General features: G+C 36.4%; 1 protein-coding gene across 1 annotated transcript in view; it reads left to right on the top strand.

The window, feature by feature from the left end:
- The window catches only part of SIK2 (salt inducible kinase 2), a 114,790-nt gene extending 102,417 nt beyond the window's left edge, over positions 1-12,373 (top strand). The window contains exons 9-15 of the mRNA XM_072426457.1: positions 346-510; positions 3,711-3,954; positions 5,705-5,989; positions 6,793-6,944; positions 7,251-7,361; positions 8,584-8,675; positions 9,708-12,373. Of these exons, the coding sequence (XP_072282558.1) occupies positions 346-510; positions 3,711-3,954; positions 5,705-5,989; positions 6,793-6,944; positions 7,251-7,361; positions 8,584-8,675; positions 9,708-10,266 (1,608 nt within the window). The 3' untranslated portion in view covers positions 10,267-12,373. The remainder of the gene's footprint in view (positions 1-345; positions 511-3,710; positions 3,955-5,704; positions 5,990-6,792; positions 6,945-7,250; positions 7,362-8,583; positions 8,676-9,707) is intronic.
- The last annotated feature ends 7,112 nt before the right edge of the window (positions 12,374-19,485 follow it).

The raw sequence follows: 19,485 nt of genomic DNA, 5'->3' as shown, positions 1-19,485 counted from the left end.
AAAAATCATATTTTCTTGCTCAGACTATTCACTGGTTGCTTTATGTCAATGCTTTTTTGAGTTTTTTAATTATTCTTTAGTTGGGGCTATCAGGGTTTATAATATAATGTTAGTATGTTTTCTATAACTATCCTTTTAAATTTCAGTCTAGACAATGATGTTAATATAATGTAAGTCCTATTTCTTGTAGATATAAGCAAATATGTCACATTTGGATATTCTGTATTGGGCACAGATTGCTAGGCTGATGGACTTCAATAAGCCCTATAAGTTTATGGGCAGTGAAAATTGCTTTGAAAACATAAAAATATTTATTGACCTGATCTTGTGTTTATTTCTCAATAGACAAGCACAGTGGTGTCTCCAGTGAGCATCATGCCACAAAATGTGAGGATAATGCGAGCGCCTGTACTCCCAGAAGCATCCGCTGTAGAGCCATTCTCCTACCCGCAAAGCAACTGTCAGGCCGAAACGACATTCCTAGAAGAGGAAGCAGTGAACACACCATCGGTAAATATTTCACTGATACCTTTAGAACGTTTTTTTCATAAAGATTATGTGTTATTTTAGTACTAAAAAAAATTGTTAAAAGCGCTAAACCATATTGTATGTACATTGGTTGGGTACTTAGCCTTTAAATACAACTTACCTGTCTAAACACACTGTTACCTTAAAGGCCATTTGAGGTGCATTTTGGCAATGTACAGAACAACGCAGCCACTGGTAAGAACAGGCCCTGAAATCAAAGCTGTAGAGCCTCTCGGTTATCAAAAAGGAATATGGAACAGAGGGCTAAGGGCAAAATCTACATTATGTCAAAAACTGTCAATAAAATACAATGCACCATTTTTTATGGCCTTAGGGAATGGGAAGGGGTTAAAAGCAGCAAATGCACCGAAATATGCCCGTGTTGGTGAAATACCTTTTACAATTCAGCCTAGGCAACGGGGGAGGTTATGATAGGTACATTAATGTTGCACCGATGAACAATCACTTGTAGAGTCGTGATAGTTCAGCTGCAGAAAATCTCAGCTGAGCCGCTGAGAGCTGTAAAAACAATGTGTAATATCCGGTATTTTTAGCTTCACTGCGGGGATCCTCTCTCAATTGCTGCTGCTTCTACACACACAGGGAGCAGCAACATCTTTTATGAGTGCTCTGGAGGAATAATAAATACATATATACTTATTTCTCAGGTTAACAAGGCTTCGGAGGGACTCTGATAAGTAGTTAAGGTCACAGTGTAAATTAGTTGTTGTTGTTAAATGTGTCTCTATAAAACAGTACGCCCATAAGAAGAAACCTTCTGACCAAATTGAGTTTAGCTTTTTTTTTATTTTTAAAGTTCATAATAATTATCCTGATCCTAAAGTATTCAAATAAAAATGATCTGGGTCAGGCCAGAATAGCAAGATTGCTGGTATAATGCAGACTATAAAAGCATTGCAAGGTCTGCTTATTAGGGAGCCCTAGAGAGCTGATTAAGGTAGAGAAAAAGGATACTAAACCAGAAGAAACAATTACATTTTACTTACCTTATTCCCCAGACTTCCAGACACTTCTTGTAAGTGAGGGGGACATCGCTTGTTCCTGGCCCTGGGAAAGCAGAGCACACTAAATTCTACATTATTATGATTCTATATTGTGCACTGGTAAGGGATTTGGGACCCTACGTTTTGTTGGGATCCTGGAAGAAGGCCCAGTGATTTCAGCCTCCCCTAGGAGAACCCCCTGGAAGTCAGAGAATAAAGAAAGTAGTTGGAATACATTTTTTCTTCTTTTTAGATAAAGTTTAATATACACATTCTGTTTGAAATATTGTAAAAGGTCTCTAGTTCCTTGTGTAATATATATTTATTTGTATACAGTTTCAGTGTTATCCCGATCCCTTTTTAGCCGGGCCCACCACCCACACAATACAGGGACCACCACCTGCCTACAATTTCTTCCCACCCAGCCTAAAAAATTTCTGGGTTAAGCAAAGTTTTATTTTATTTTTCATTTTACAATTTTCAAATCAATGTTTCTTTGAAAAAAATGGGTCCAGGATAGTTAAATGAAGCTCCAGTAACGATTTAAAAACTCATTGCACCTTAAAAGCCAACAAAAAAAAAAATGTCCATTAGTCCATTAGTTTCACAAAAATGTAAATTTTCATAAATTTTGCTTATCCATGGAAAGTTTCATTGGCATAACTGAGACACTTAGGATGTAACAGGGAAACTTACAATCCCTTAAACATTCCCTGGTGGGAATCAATTACTGCCAATGCAACACACGAACCCAAAATATTCCCACCAGGGAATGTATGAATAAATTTCAGATTCGCTGTTTTAAAAAAAGAGCCCTTAACATATTTTGGTTGCTTCATTTTGTTTATAAAAAATATATAATATTAAAATGCCCTTTAAAACTTTATATCAAGCTGTCAGACACTGTGACCAAATCCAGCAAATATGTGGCTTTTACTTTGGCTGTAACTTTATTCCTATGCTTTTTAGTGTTTACTTAGGAGGTCCACTTTACCTTCCATTAAAATGATTTCACTTTTGCTGATCTTTTTTATTTCTTTTTCTTTGCACAAACGCTGAATTACTTGTCACTACTTTAAATGTCTATCAGCCTCTCGTAAAAATGGAAAAAAGCCTTCTGCTTTACAGGGCCCTTGTCTCTAACAGAGGAAATGTGACATTTGGAAATTATTTAATTAGAAGACGAGTACAATTTAGGGACGCTTTAGAGCTAATTGTTTAATTTATGTACTCATAACATGCACATTCCTCCTGTGAGAACAGCACTCCATGGAAGGCCATTTAAAGGGGAAATAAACTTTTGCTGGTATTGTTATTGATGGACAGACATTACGCAGTGAAGGAGGCCCCTTTGGTTTTTGAAGTTCATATGATCTGCTGCTTGCAGATGCATTTTCCTCTAGAACGGATTCTTAGTCACATCCTGCAGAGAAACGATTAAATTCCCAAGTCTCTGCCACCATTTCCTGCATGGTTTTCTGTTTAGCTTCTTCCCTGCCAAGAGCATTGTTGTCATGTCTTGCTGATTGGGGGTTTCAGGTTTCACTGATATAAATCAGTAATAATGAAATAATGTAACACTTTTTCTGCCAATTGCATGAAGGTGATGTGTTTACATGCAGTTAGTTCAGTCAGTTGACTTTTGGTTTCATCAAAACCAATGGTTACACAGCAAATGCATCACATTTCTTACAATCATTTGGGTTTTCAATGTTAAGATCCTAAGGAAAAAATAATTAGAACCATGAAAAGTGTCATGAAATAATGTAAAAAAGAATATTTGTAGAAGGAACCATTGTAATGTTTATATGACACTGCAGTATAGCTTGTCTTCAATATTCATCTTTTTATTAAATAATCTTTTGGCCAGCCTGCAGACAGAATGGGGGCTGCAAGAGTTGTAGGGATGGGGTCTAGGGTAATTTATAGAAGGATAAGTTACCAATATGCATCTGAAAACTAATAAATCGCTGCACCCCAAGTATCTGAAAATTTGGCTTTACTATGCAACCATATTGATCCATTGTCACAAATACCTCCTTCAAACATCCCTCCCTAGAGATAAATAGAGATCCTAGCTACAACAACTATTCATCTTCAACTAATCAGGTATAGCAGGTATATTTTTGTTCTCCTGTATTTGCCTAATAAAATCAGTGTTTTCATTCTATCTTTTAGGTTAATGGGTGCTTGTTGGATCCTCTACCCCCTGTGACAGTACGGAAGGGTTGCCAGTCATTGCCATCTAATATGATGGAGACATCTATTGATGAGGGTATAGAGACAGAAGATGACTCTGAGGATGATCCTACTTCAACTTTTGCAGCATTTCAAGGCAGACATAGTGGTCAAAGGCGGCACACGCTGGCAGAAGTTACCAATCAGTTAGTAGTAGTGCCCAATATGGCATCAGACATGGAAGGTAAGGACCATGAAAGTGATATGGGCAATGGTATATTACAATAACAATGGCATGTTGTGAGATCCTGACAAAATATTTATAGGCGTTTTTTTTCTTCTTCCCTACTTTGGCAGAAGTTATTTGGAAAATATTAGAACTATGGATAAATTGCAGGGCCCCACAATTATATCCATAAAATACACCTGATACAACCATTTGCAGGCTCTGCTGTCAAAGCTACCTCTATTTAAATTTGTTTCTTTGGTAAAAGATTTGATGGATAGTACAATATTAACATTCCTTTTTCTTAATACATAGCTGTACAAATGTAGTAATTAAGTTTTCCTAAGAGAAATGGAGGTGCACTTTATGGAGCTGTTCATCTTCTGAACACGATTTTTGCCTGGTTGTTATGCTGTCCCACTAGCTTTAATACTTTGAGAGATCAAAAATGTGGCTATAGGGTTTGCTCAATGACATATGGCTACTTGTTAGGATCTTAACAACTGGTCCTATTGTAAGTTTTACAAAAAACCTAAAATGCATGTTCCATATATACTCAAAGATAAACCAAGTTTTTTTAGCCCTAAAATTAATGGAGGAGGTTTGGTAAATGTGCCTCTCCTCTTTTGTTGGGTCCCATCCATTCAGCCACTGAATGTGCCCATGTGTCCCCTAACCACACGTTTAGAATGACAGTGGTGAGGATAGTAAATTGCAACTATAAACCACAACTAAGCTTTTATTTGAGTACATTATGGTAAATTTTAGGTCAACTTTCAGAATTCTTTCTTGACTGTTTAAAATTAGAAGAAAAATTAAATAGTAAAAATTTTTTATTAAAAAGCCAAATGCATGTTTCTTCAAACCAGTAACTTCCTCTTCATTAATTTACCTTAGGGGCATGTTTTACAGGTTCTTCTTGGCCATTCTCAGACTTGAAGTGGCTGTTAACATGCAATTTGTTACACTTGGCTTCTCTGTCAATAACCTAAGTAATATTTTTCATGTTTCCAAATATTGCCCTAGAATTTATCCAAACCTTTTCGGTTTTGGATAAAGCAGTGAGGTGTTAGAACAGGTCATATAGGGGGCATTGCGTGTTTTCTTTTGTTTGTTTACAAACTCAAACACAGGTCAGCAAAACCGGGCTGACTTCTTATACAAAACATATGGCAGTTCAGAGGCTGTGATTAACCTGCTTGCTGTGTTATTTTGGACAATTCATGTCATATTAAGGGGCATTTGAATTGCAAGCAAAGCAGATCAGAAGCAGCCTTTTTTTGTCAAATATTGTGTTAGCGTTTCAAATGCCAATATGATTGCTGTTGAGTTGTAACTCAACTGGATTGGATAAAAGGGTTTGGGGGGAGGAGCAGGTTATTTACCCATGCTTACCACTAGACTATATAAAAAAAGGTTTGGTGCTCTTACAATATATATCTAAGAGGGGTTTACATTCCGAGTCAAAACCATTATGCCATTAGTTGCCTGGATGTAGAGACCTTGAGCAGAAAAAAATAAATCAAAGAAAGTTTTACTTTTTGCCCTCTGTGTCCCTGATGGAAAGATTCACTCTTCTTAGCCACCTTTATCATTAAAACTTGAAGTAATGGGAAAATTATTTTGAAAAGGAAAAGAGGAGAATCTTCTAATGGGGACACATACTCATGTGACATAGAGGATTTCTTGTTGGGCTCAGGTTTGTTCGGGGACCATGGTAGCATTATGCTGTACAATGATTTTAACATAATGTAATTTTCTTCCATAGGTAAACTCTTCAGTATTGGTAACCACCCTTCTCTGGGAAGCGTGGACTCTGAATATGACATGGGATCTATTCAGAGTGACCTCAATGTCCAGGAGGATCCCGGGGCTTTGAAAGAAGTAGCTATGGCTAACCAGTCAGTCACCAGGCTAACCCCACCATACATAGGACTCCGACCTACCAATTTGCCCATGCCAGCTATGGCCACGCAAAAGCGGGAAGCTCACAATAGGTCTCCTGTAAGTTTTCGAGAAGGTAGACGGGCATCTGACACTTCATTAACCCAAGGTAACGCCACTTCTATAGCAACACGTTTTTTGTTAAACATTGTAAAATACCATAGTTGTTTCTGTGATACAATGTTTTTCGTTGAAAAAGTAAAATTTATGTATATTCAGTGAGTTGATAAAATGTGCAAGAGCTAACTGCAGTACTCAGTAAGACTTACTTGTAGCAAGGGGCGATTGGATGTCCACCAGGAGTTAGCATTATTTATACTCAACATCATTATGGCAAACTGTCTGTTTACCCCATTTATGTAAGTGGTGATCAGCTTAAGAGCCAGAAACTTTTAGCAGGATCACCACTTTTTAGAAGATTGGCACTTTTATTGTTTAAAAGATGGTGATATCCATGTTCATAAAGTGGCTGTCAGTCTGACTGGTGCAGTTTTCTAGATGATGCTTACTACATTGTAGTAACCAAATGGAGAACAATGGGTCACAATGGTCAGTGATGTTTGTTCCACTTCTGCAGTCTTTCCACTTTTCAAAAGTCTTTAGCCATTGATCACAGTAAGCTTTTAATTTCCAATCTCAGTTAATTTTAGTGCATCAATCAAGCACTAATTACTCCAGTAAAAAAAAAAAATGACTGACCATTTATATTTCTGTCAATTTAAAAAGTGGTTATCATATAAAAATCTTCATTATAAATCACCCCCTATAGTAGCCAATTAAAATTCAGTTCACTGCGGTAAGCTTAGCTATAAAGTCTTTTTTAATTTGTTGCTCCAAGTTATTTTACCATGCACTAATTACAGTTTGTGTTAAACTTTGAATGACTTCATTTTTTAATTTGTTAAAATATAGGAATCGTGGCATTTAGGCAGCATCTTCAGAACCTGGCAAGAACCAAGGGCATCCTGGAACTGAATAAAATGCTGTACGAACAGATTGGACCCACCGAAGATCCTAATGCCATCAGTACACCTCACCACCTCCAAGATCTCAACAATCCACAGGTATAATATAAGCCATGCTGGCACAAATCTAGAATAAGTTGACCATTATTAAAATACATATATAGTTCATTGGAATATTTGTTAGCCAAAGTCCCCTCACCAACGATGGGTGTTTTTTATTTAAACAACAGGGGCGCTGTATTATCAGTAGTCTATATTGAAAGAGATCTTCGTAATAGGATAGGGAAAGTACAAATTTCTTAATTCCAAGTGTTCGTAGAATTTGGAGAGTAAAAGTTAGTTCACACAGATGGATGTTATTTCACCATTAGCCGGATCTGATTTTTTATTTATTTTTTACAACAGGATTTGTCCACACAACTTCCACATATGCCGGCATTCCCCAACGGTATGCAGCCGCACTTACTATCTAGGCGTCAGAGTCTGGAGACACATTATTTACAGCACAGGCTGCAGGTATGAATTTTGTTATGCAGTATGTTTTATGTATTACAATATATATTGGGTTTTTAAAGAGATTTTCCTGGAAAGATGAACACTTTAACCGATTACTCCCAGAGAAAGTTGTTGGCATCTCTATCCTATCATAGACACCAAAATATGGTTTTGATCAGTAAGCCTATCCAAAACTTTTTCCTTGGAAAGATCTTTCCATAAACATTCATGATCAGATAAGTTTCCTGGCCCAATAATTCTTCTCACTAGATCTGTCCACAAGAAGGTATCTGCAGGGGAGCTGATTTTTTTTTCAGGTCTTCTGCTCATTTTCACTGTAAAAGAGAAAACTGTTTACAGTCTCAGCTCTTATCTATGATCCCTGCTTAGATTAATTGAATATTACAGTGGATATTCCTAATCCAAAATTCCATAAAACTCAGCTTTTATAGAGTGCAAAAACAAAGTATTAAACTTGACTACGAGGTCCTAGTGACGTGGGTTTGCTAATATATTTGGCAACCGCACATGTTTTTGTTGTAAGGTCCTGACATTGGAACATATATAGCAGTGAATCTAAAGTGATAGCAGGTGTAACTAAAGTCTACCCTATTCCACCTACAATAGGCAATCCAGGCTTACATAGAACAGGTGATGAAATCTATGAATGGGCATTAGCTTTAATGGTTCCATCAATTCTCAAGAAAATGCAATTCCAGGTGTAACACCATGGGGGAAACTCATCATACTGTGGAACAATTCTGTCAGTCAGATATTTGGAAGACGGCATCAACCACAAAGCCATTTGTATTTGATTGTTAGAAGTTCTAGAAAAGTTACACAAGACAGTTAAATGTTGTTTGCGCATGAGGCATGCTCATAAAGTTAATTGATACCAATTGCTTTAGTAGTTTTGTTCTTGTGAAATATAGAACGTACACTGGATCACCGCTGGGTAAGTATATGAATAGCAAGGGTTAGGACCTTGTGTAAAACTGTTGTAAGAAGTACATGTATTGAGTGACAGGAATTCAGGCTTCCTGGTTGCTCGGCTCAGTGCCCTGCAGCAAGTGATACAGTGATTTCTGAGTGTTTTATTAATTAAAAGGCTGCATTGATTTGTTTCCTGGTGGACGTGATCAGGAGTTCGTACTGACCTTTTACTTTTCTTCCTGTGCTGTTACTGATGAGTAAACATCATTGCTTCCTTTACTTATCCATTTTTTTCTCCCTTCTGTTTCAGAAAGGGAATCTGCTGGTAAAAACACAGAACAGCTGTCAACTGTATTGTAAAGAAACACCCAGAAGTTTGGAGCAGCAGCTTCAGGAACACAGGTGAACATCTGTTCCCAGCTTTATTACATATCCAAGTCTACTCTGTAACATATAGAATGTTCTTCTGCTAGGTTGGATTATCTTTGGTGCTATGCAACATATTCTCAGTTGGTATTATTAATATGCTATGGCAATAAGCACCAATGTCAGCATTGGAGGGTGTGTTCCATGTAATTATAAGTAAGTATTGGATGAGTTATTCTTTAGTTCTCCTTCCCTATTACCCCAAGCTAACCTGGAACCCCTTGTCCCCCCACCCTCTCCCCCCTACACATACCCAGCTGCTTTTTGTCCTCATGATTACAGCCATAGCCTCCACCAGACCAGTGTTTACTTTTTCCAAATGGAAACCTTACAGTACCGGCTGCACCTAAACTGTGACCCCTCATTGAATTTATTGTGACCATGTTCCATGATCATGACTGGAGATGTTCCAAGCATGCGCTATTTTAGATTTTCGGAACCTATTGACTCTAATGTATTTAAGTTGGCCAGTCATAAATAACCTGAGCAAATCATGCACTTGAATGTAGTTTTATTTTATATATATTGAACACACACCCATGTTCACACATTTTTTCTTTGATATAAGTAAGCAGCAACACACTTTCTTTTACAAGATCATCAGAATGCAGCCACAAATGTGTACTGTGAAGGTTTACCTAACTGGATGTGCTGTGCATGGTTATGTAATCCCCAAAATATATAGAGCCAGATTTATTAAAGCTCTCCAAGGCTGTAGAGGATACACTTTCATCAGTTAAGCTGGGTGATCCAGCAGACCTGCAATGGATTTCTTCAAGTAATTTGATAGCAAATGTTTTGAATCCTGGGCCAGATCTATTCCTGGTTTGCTGTATCACCCAGCTTCACTGATGAAAATGTATCATCTCCAGCCTTTGAGAGCTTTATTAAATCAGGCCCAAAACTTTAATGTCTTGACCAATTTCTACTATCTTCGTTTTTTAATGTAAATCTACATGTTATCTTTAGGTAATTATTTACAAGTTTATATTGTTTTAAATCTGACAGGCTACACCAGAAGCGCATGTTCCTACAGACGCAGCCACAGCTGCAGGCCTACTTCAACCAGATGCAGATAGCAGAAAACAGCTATCCGATGCAAGGCCAGCAGCTCCCATTGTCACACCAAGAAACGACGCAGCAGAACCAGTTCAGCTTTTCTCAGCCACTGAGTCCCGTGTTGGAACCAGCTTCGGATGAAGTTCAGTATGATCCATTCTTAAGTCAGTATCACAAGCTACATTCCCAGCAGATGCAACACATGATACAGCCCAACCAGCAACAAGTGGTAACGCAGATCCACATACAGCAGCCAAACGTACAGTATGGTTACCAGACTTGCGAATTACCTCCAGTGTCGAGACTAGAACCAGCATATACAAGCCAATGCCAGTATTCAATAAATTCAGCACAGCAAGGCAATATGGCATTAAATGAAAACCAGGGCAACCCAACAGGACATGATCCTCAGCCATCTTATGAAACCTTAACACTTAACGAGCCCTTTGACTGTGAGATGATGGAAACTGTTGACTCTCAACACAGTGGCTATGTCTTGGTCAACTAGCCAACCCTCAAATTATTACAGATGAAACATGGTAGTGAGATAAAACATGTAGAAGGAGACAGTTTACCTGTTTTATGTTCTTTCACTCCATCTCAAGTAAGGATCTTATTGGCATGACTTCTGTTGTGTAATCCACCTTGCAGAGCTGACTTGTGTTGTTGGATTTTCATGTCACTGGTCCGAGAGCCTTGGTGAAAAGTGGCTAGGAGTTATGCCGACCTTGCCAGAGAGGAAAACACTGGACTTTCTAAAAAAAAATAAAAAAAATAAAAGCACCAATTTTATCTTTTAGCTCAGTATGGTGGTCCTCCGAGGACCAAAAACATGGAGCTCTCGTAAGACGAAGCACCATCAAAAGCAATATAGTTATTTTGTTTGTTTTTTCAAAGAAACATTGTAGAAATAAACATTACAAAGACTTCTATTGCAGTGGATTTTGAGAAACTTTATAAACTAAGCTACTGAGATAGGCAACAAGCACCTTTTTTTACGGAGAAGCTAAGAAATCATTCTGGTTAGTGGATTAAACACTACTGTTTGGAGTGACTTTATGTGGAAGTGATTTTCATTAACTATTGACGATTCGTATGATGACCTAACTAAAAGAGGAGACTAAAGGACTCAAACTGGTCCAATATTGACTATATAGAGAAAGTAAGCTTCTCATTTTACACGGACAATGTTCTAAGGGAGCCATTTGGGTGGCAGAATGGGATGATTGTCATAAAGTGTTGCGGGCTGTGCGGACATTCTGCCAATGCCTCTCTTCCAGAGACAAAACAGGTTACGAGATAACAATTGTTACAGAACTGTCCGTTTTTAACCAGATGAAGAAATAATAATCTTGACTGTGTTTTCAGGTCACAGTAATGCTATATGTTGCTGTTTGTTGACAAAGCTTTGTACATTTGGTAAATCCTTTAGATTTTAGTCAGGAAAACACAAAATGAGCTATAAACTGTGTGACGTGTGGTAGTTTTGTGCCTTTATGGGTTCTTTTTCATAACAGAATATACTTTTCTTTTTTTGGAGAAAAAAAAAAAGCAAAGTTAGACCATACCCCATTTATATCAATGCTACATCCAAAGTCGATTCAGAGTTTGTGTGTATGTATGTCTGTTCCACTGTGTGGAATGCAAAAGAGTTTAATTAATGTTTTTGATTGCTCATGTGTAGAAAAAAAACGTTTTTAAAAAGTATTATAGCAATATTTAATTCTATTTAATGTCATGAACTGTTGATATTAGCCATGGCTATGGATGTTTTATGAAATTGATGACGTGATGGAGTAATCCCTAAAAGCAGATCCCTGTGTGTCACATGGGAGTAGTGTTTTTTTTATTTTATTTTTTTTTTTTACTGCTTACCCTGGCTACGGCTAGAAATTCAGTATATCCACCAGTTACTCTTTCACGTGTTGCACTTTCTGTCCAGTTATTATAGCCATAGTGTAACAGAATGTTCCATTATATCAGCAAACGTTTTGTGGAAAGATGAGAAGCCAGTAGTATTAAATAATGTACTTTAGATTGACATGGTATGTTCATTCTCAGCCCATTAACACTAATATAATCTGACCACAGTTCAAAACATCATTTGATTCATACACATTTAGTACTTACAGGTCCTCCTCAGGTTACAAAAATCCAGCATTACATAGCACCTTGGTTATTTGTACTAATGAGAAGCTCCCCTGAGAGCCTCCAGTCCAGAATGTGCAAGTTCCACCCAATTCTGAACAAATGAACGTTAAAAAATGCAACAATGCTTTGTTCAGGGCAAAGATCACTGCAATTGTGTATGTAAAGCTGGAGGAGCTACACCAATAATTGCTGATAAAGGAGAGCACTCTACTTGCTGATATTATGACATACTATATGTAATTGTGGATTGTGCAGTAAATCTGTAACTTAAATAAGCAATGCAACCACAAATCTGTCCTCATGGCCATTGTTATTCTTGCAATGGGCAGCCCTAGGATGGATATAATATTGGAAGGTACAAATTGAAACTTTTAGGTTTAGAACTTTATACATTAAATTACTTTGACATCTGCAATCTGGAGTTATCATTTTTTTTAAATAAAATTTAAATTACCAAAAAACAATGTCATACTATATTTTATAATCATCATGATGTGCATTTAAAATGTGTAAATCAGGTTTTAATATTTTTTTAGGAACTTCATTGTATAACTAAATCTGATTTTGTAGTAGGAGCAGATCTAGCTATGATATCCAGCTTTTGTTAAGCCTACACATGGCCAAATCGGAAACATCTAGATGTTGTACGATGGAGTAGTCCTTCAAAAGTCATGTGGAGGATGGGGGTCAGTAGCAGCAGAACTGCATATAGTAAATCTCTCTGCCTTTTTAACATGGGGAACCCCTAAAACACCCTTTAGGTCTTCAGGAAAACCCTACTATAATTGCTATAGCCACAGCTCACAGTACAAATATAGTGGTCAGTAGGACAAATGCCTCTTTTTTTGCTGGCCAGTGGGAACATCCTAACCCCCACCCTTACAGACAACCAAAAAGGTCATTGGTGTCAGTGGTAACTTATCTGAAAGTCACAAATTGCTCATTGCTTGAGGAACCCATAGCAACCTCTGGAAGAACCCTGGTTAAGAACACTGCAGTAGAGGTTGTATATCAGCCTGGTGTGAGCGATTTGTCAGTTTGAACCATGAAAAGAAAAGCCGGATCATAATTATCAGAATCCCTTAATTCTATTTAGAGCATGATCCGCCAATATTGGTTTGCCTTTACAAGGTTCAGGTTTTAGTGCTGTTGTCTTGATCCTAGCTACATATAACCTAATCACTTATATATGGCACTGATACAGCAGAAAAGCCCAGAAAGTTATTTCAGACTTTTCTTGTTGCATGGTTTGGTTGACAAATTTTAATAGTAAAATTATCATCAGCATCCACAAATCCACTCTGTGTTGGTGGCTTTCACATATCTGTCCTCATTGGTTTTATTTAGGATTATGCATGATAAAAAAATATGTGACCATCACTAATAGAATTTTGGCAGAAATATTCAGAGAAAGAGCTTGTCACTGGGTGGGTGAAAATCTTCCCACTGGGGCCCCTGACAGCAGTGTGTAACCTGTGTGGGATTTACTTCTCCTGAAAAAAAATCTGCTGCAGTTGCTTTTTTTTTTCTTGCATCTTTATCTAAAAAAAAACTTGCATTAGTTAAAAATATTTTCTAAAACTGATGTTTTGTTACTATATGCTTCTTATTCGAATTTTTATTTTACAAATGCTTTTTGCATACATTACATTGGTGTTACAGAGCATTTTGGAAAATCTCTACATCAGCTAAATACAATCTCTGTAAGTGAAAGTCTGTATAGAGCCATACACAACCAGGAGTATAAAACAAGGACTCATTTAGCAGTGTATGTAAAATGGGCTTGAGCTACTGAGCTGTGTAAAAAAAATTTTTTATGGCAGGTGAATGCTGCTAGTGTGGTAAACACACTAAAATGGGTCTGGAGCTCCACCTGTGGGATGAATACACAATTACAATATTATGTATTTACCTGATAAGAGCATGGAAGTAATCTACACAAATTGATTTAAAAATCCAGAGCATAATAAATGCAGAATGTAGTACAAACACTGTATATTTGTAAGATTGTATTATGAAGGACCCTGATTTGTAAATCAGAAACTGCTTTATTGCCCACTTTGTATTTGGTGGTTCAGTCCTTCCACATCTTCCTGCAATCTTTTATAGGTACAAGCATGAGGATGGCAGATGAAAAGCTTTGCATTGAGCTGACTATTGTTTCCCATTGCCCAGCATTACACAGAACCCAACTTTGGCTTTATCTTACAAGTGGTACCTAGAGAAAGGCTTCAAATACCCCATACAGGCTGCGTAATACACAACATATATATTTACTTATTTATATCCTTTCATATTTTCTAAGGATATTTTCATACATACATCCCCAATGTTATGTTTTCCATGGAATAATCTACATTTATAAGACAGGAGCCCATAGTGGATTTAATCTCACAATGGGAATGCTTATTTTTGATAATATAAAAGTCAACTTACAGTAACAATAAAAAAATGTGACAAGTCAAATATTATTTTTTAATCTTGGCTAAATCATACAAAAGTATTATAGCTGGAAAGTTTATTAACCAGAACAAAATTTCTCAAATGGTCTAAATACTAAAGATACATTTGGCCAGGGTGTGCTGCACATATTTGGGACTTCATTTAATAAAATAAAAAGGGCATTGATGAGTAGTGAATACTATTTTCCCTCATTTTAAGGATAACTTTTATATAAAATGATATACCATACATCTACGACACAAGCAGGAGACATTCTTCCCACTGACCACCACACTAATGTACTATGAGTTGAGGATAAAATATTTATAGCAGAGGTTCCCTGAAGATATGAAGGTTATCTTTAGGGGTTCCCCTATGTTAAAAAGGGAAACACCGGTTTAAATTATATTCATAAAAGCTGAATGTTATAAGCACCCCCAGCAATGTTATATGGTTTGGTCCAAATCCTCTAACTACCACCTAAATAGGTGTTGTGTTATTTATAGACTGCAACAAAATATGATCAAGTGGTCCACAGAATCTGGTCTCTAGCTTCAGAATTCCCTACCTGTGTGACAGTACCTGACCTCATCACCCACCATGATTGTAGGCCTTGCTGTAGTGGTAATAATGGATAGATTAGGTAGTGGTCTACATATTCATGGGTATCAAAACCTTGATAACATTAAAGTTATTACATGTTAAATTACCACCCAGGGGCAGTTTAGGTTCAGATTAGGGACTGTTTGGATGCAGGTTTAATAGGAATCTGCATTCTTTGCTAATCAGTTGCTCCATGTTTGTGACTCCAAAACCAGCAGTCCTTCCAAAAACTAATAATTTGAGAAAGTGGACTATGGATTCTTATGTCTGCTGCTTCCAAGGTTCTCTAACCAGCTTGCATCCCTCTATACTTCTGTTTTGGTGTCAGTAATGAATTGTACATGGATAATTAATAAGAATATACTCATGTTTGTGGTCTAATGATGTACTTTCATCCATATTTCACATTGTATATATTAATAATGAGAATCTGTCATAAGATACACCCAAAATGCTATTCCAAGACACTCCTGAAAATGCTGCTGATGCCATGGCTGCTACAGTGACAGTCACAATTTTACCAGCTTTGTGATCAATAGCAAACTGAAATGAAGACAGAGGATCAGTATGGGCCAGGCAATTAGCAAGTTCAGAAAAGGGTCAGTAAAGAAATATGGTATAATTTTACATAAAGTGCTGCAGTCATACCTGTCAGTTTATTTTAAAGGTGAACTAAAGGCAAATTAGGTATAGAAAAAGCTCAGACTCCTGCCAAATGACTGTATTTATATCCAGTTATAAATGTCACGCAGCTATGCCACAGTCAAATGTTCCAATCACCCTGCTCTTTACTCTTATTAGTGTGCTGTTTTATCTGCAGTGCAATTTACTCCTTGTTCTGCCTCTCCCTTGCCTAGTCTATGCTCTGCTGTACAGAAACTACAAAGCGGATTACAAGTCAAGTTTAGGTTCTTACACTGCTTACATTATTATACATTTAGGGATCTATTAATGATTGGAGATGCTTAATAAGATGCAGAACAATGACTTATGGCTCACATATTTCACTGATTTGAAAAAACAGGCCAACCAATCAGACTGCAGCTACAAACTTTGGCTCAGTTTTAGGTCAATGCTATTTACATAAAAAGATGATTAATTTTGCATCTCGATAAGCATATCTAAAAAAAAAAATCTCCTATATACACCAGAAGTTCAGCTTTAAGTTTTAGTTTTTGTTTTTTTAATATGTAAGAAAAAAAAGTCACTATCTATACAAGTCACACACTCATAACTAACCCACATTGGACTTAATGTACTGCAATGTAAAGCAATATTCAGGCCTCAGCTTTTATTATTTCTTTGTGGTCCGAAAGATGATTGATATTGATTACACAGCACAAGGTCCTTTCCATATAATAAAATGTATTTAACCTAACATTAAATTTTAATTGTAAGTTACAGTAAATGTGTGTGTCAGTACAACATTTTTTGTAAATTAGATTCTCCAAGTTGAGTTGATTTGACTTTGATTCTTTTAGTCTTTGTTTGTAATTTTCAGTTTTGACAATCCAAACTGCAGATTTGGGCAGCCCCTAATCAGAAAAAATAGCCCATTGTAGACTTTTGTAAAGATTTAATAAATCAGCAACTTATTTCCTTGTAATTTCGGTATGAAATGACTCCTGCATAGCAAAACTACTTATGCTAAAAGAGGAAGAGAATATATAACTGATTTTTCCCAGTATACAGTTACTGTAGGTAGTAACCCAAATCTTTTTGCAGTTTTAGAAAGAGGTTTTGCTTTGAGCTGCAAGGGGTGATTCCCCTCACCTCCAGTTCTAGTGACAATTCTAATATATTACATTTCCTATCATTTTCTGTTTTAATCTACCCACAGGGACACTGCAATAAGAACCCAAATCTAAAAAAAAACTATTTAATTGTACAATACAAATTAGTCTTTTTCATTTGTAAAAATATCAGCTAAAATTACAGAATTTGTTACCAAAATTGAATGGGAAAGAATATTACAAAAGATAATCCAATATAATATAAAACAGTTTACCTGTTGATGAATGTTTCTTAATACTATATTTCTTAAATCGATAACAACACCTCTGCAATGGGGCTCTCAACACTTGGGGTATCATTAAAAAGCATTTTTTACTTATATTCTCCATCCCCCACAGGTTTCCTGCTCTCCACGGGTAGGAAGTAAAGACAACTATATTGAATGGGACACAGACACTACTTTCACACCGATACACCCCCATATGTTTATTCAGCAATAACTCCTCACCCCTTTTCTCTTCTCTTTCCTGCTTGGTTAGTTGCAGGAACTCTAATGTTATCAAACACAATGCAAGACTGGCAATCCTCTATTGTAAACAAGGGAATTGTGCGCCCATCCACAACCAAGACTATTTAACCCTCCAGGCTAATAATTTAACCCTAATATTGTAGTCGCAACTGAATTCCCCAAATTATTGTGGCTATTATTAAACAATGTACTTTAGGTGGTTTTTGGGATTGTATTAGATTCCATAAGAAAAATACAATATTACGTTCTGTGATCATATACATTTGAAGAGATGGTCAATAATATGCAGAAAATTCACATTTAAATTTCAAAAGAATTTCAAAAGAACTTGTAATAGAAGTCACCCAGTAGGGTTGGTTACACAGTTACCCAATTGGTTTTGATGGATCAAGGCACAACTTGATGTTGAGCCGATTTATAAAATTGGAGAAAAAAACAATTGTATTGATCATAACCAGTAAAATTAGTGCTTTGATGTTTTACCCTCTGTTATGTGAAAGAATAAATTATATAGACTTATGTTTAAAAAAAAACATTCTTTATTCTATAAAAAAAACTAAACAAAAAAAATTGCTTTAGATAGACCTTAACTACTTCAACTTTCACGTTGCTACACTTGTCTATTTTCTAGGCACTTCTCATTGCAAAGATATTTACAGAATAAATCTATTCTGTCACTACAAAACTGAAAAAATAGTCAATATACACAAAAGTTTAAATTCAATGGGTGGAAAACAAAAACAAGCAAAAAACAATTAGCAAAAAAAATAATATTATAAATATATTTTGAGAGAAGGAGAAGAAAAATAGATTGAAGCTGATTAGGAAAAACTAAGGATTACCTAGGGGTTATGAACAAAAATACCAATAGCAGATTGCTTGAACTGATATTATATGCTCTTGATCTGCAGAAGAATAAAAAGGAGTGGATGAAAAGATAACGATGTTACTTTGTATTTACTTATCTTGTTTCTGAACATTTTATTTAAACACAGTGTCCAACAATCCATTTTTAGCAGCAGCATGTATTTACACAGCAATTCTTAGCTTTTTTAGATCCAAGAGTTTGCCGGTAATTACTGCGAGGAGAAAGACAATAGGGAAGATGTCAATGACATACAGATGTCCTGTGTATTCTGGTAACATTTTAAGCAATTGTAGGACCTTCAATGTCCACAACTCTTTACATTTGCTGGAAGTCTGTCCTAAACATCCACAAGAACAAAATACTTTCTAATCATCTTCAACTTTCCTCTGACTAGTGTAAGGCCATGCTCAAGTTCATATTGCAAATACTGCTCTCCTGGACTTTGTTGACTTGCTTAATGTATTTGAAGGTTTTATTAATGCCCCCATCATACCTTCTTTTTTCAAGGCTGTGCATATTAACTTCATGCAGTCTTAAAATGTTTTATCCCATAGATCTGTGCACTACTTTTATTATTTGTTATTTTTATTGATATAAATGTCAGCCTTTATGTGCTCAAGTTTTGTTTTGTCTGCCTGTGCCATATTGTACAATTTCTTGGTCTTTTAAGTTTATATTTTGGACAAAGTTTGTTCAGCTAAAAAAAATGATGATATTTTACAAACATATGATTGCACATCATAAATGCCACAACGTATGCCTAATAATTATTTTAGTAAATGTTAAAAATATATACATTTTAAGCTGGGAGTTTTTTCATTTCAGGGTATTGATGCCCCTTCTAAACACGCACCTTGTATGCATATAAAAGTAGTGGGACATGAAAGGCAATAATTAGTATGTTTTAATATTGCATTTGTGGTAGACTTTGGGAGTTACTGGGTTGAGTGTCAATAAAAAGTCTCGGAGTTCTGTTTTATTGTTCGAGACAAGGTATTCTCCTAATTTCAGGCTACTTTGTTTAAATATGCTAAATGCAGTCGTCAATTGACTGTTTTGCTCTTAACGCACAAGGGATGTTGTCAGTTTGTATACATTACTGTAGCAGATATGGATAATGTGGTTTGAATAATAATAAAGATGTTTGCGTAAAAGAATTATGTGGTGCTATGTGTCATTTTAATGGCTATGATAGAAGTATTTACCCCTTTGTGACCCCAGTACATTATGGGGAGTACCCTAAAGCAGTGGCTGCCAACCTTTTCGGACCTACAGACCACTAATTTTAAGGGCTCCGGACCGAGCATGCGCGGGTGTCGCCATGATGACAGAGCCCACCCACTTTCCCATTGCATGGTTGAGCCGTGACACCAGGGACACAACCTGCCAACTGACCTGAG

Source organism: Pyxicephalus adspersus, chromosome 11 (genome assembly GCF_032062135.1).
Source record: "Pyxicephalus adspersus chromosome 11, UCB_Pads_2.0, whole genome shotgun sequence".
Lineage (NCBI taxonomy): Eukaryota > Metazoa > Chordata > Amphibia > Anura > Pyxicephalidae > Pyxicephalus > Pyxicephalus adspersus.
Note: the sequence above shows the minus strand (reverse complement) of the source record. Positions and strands in the feature narration are given on the sequence as shown.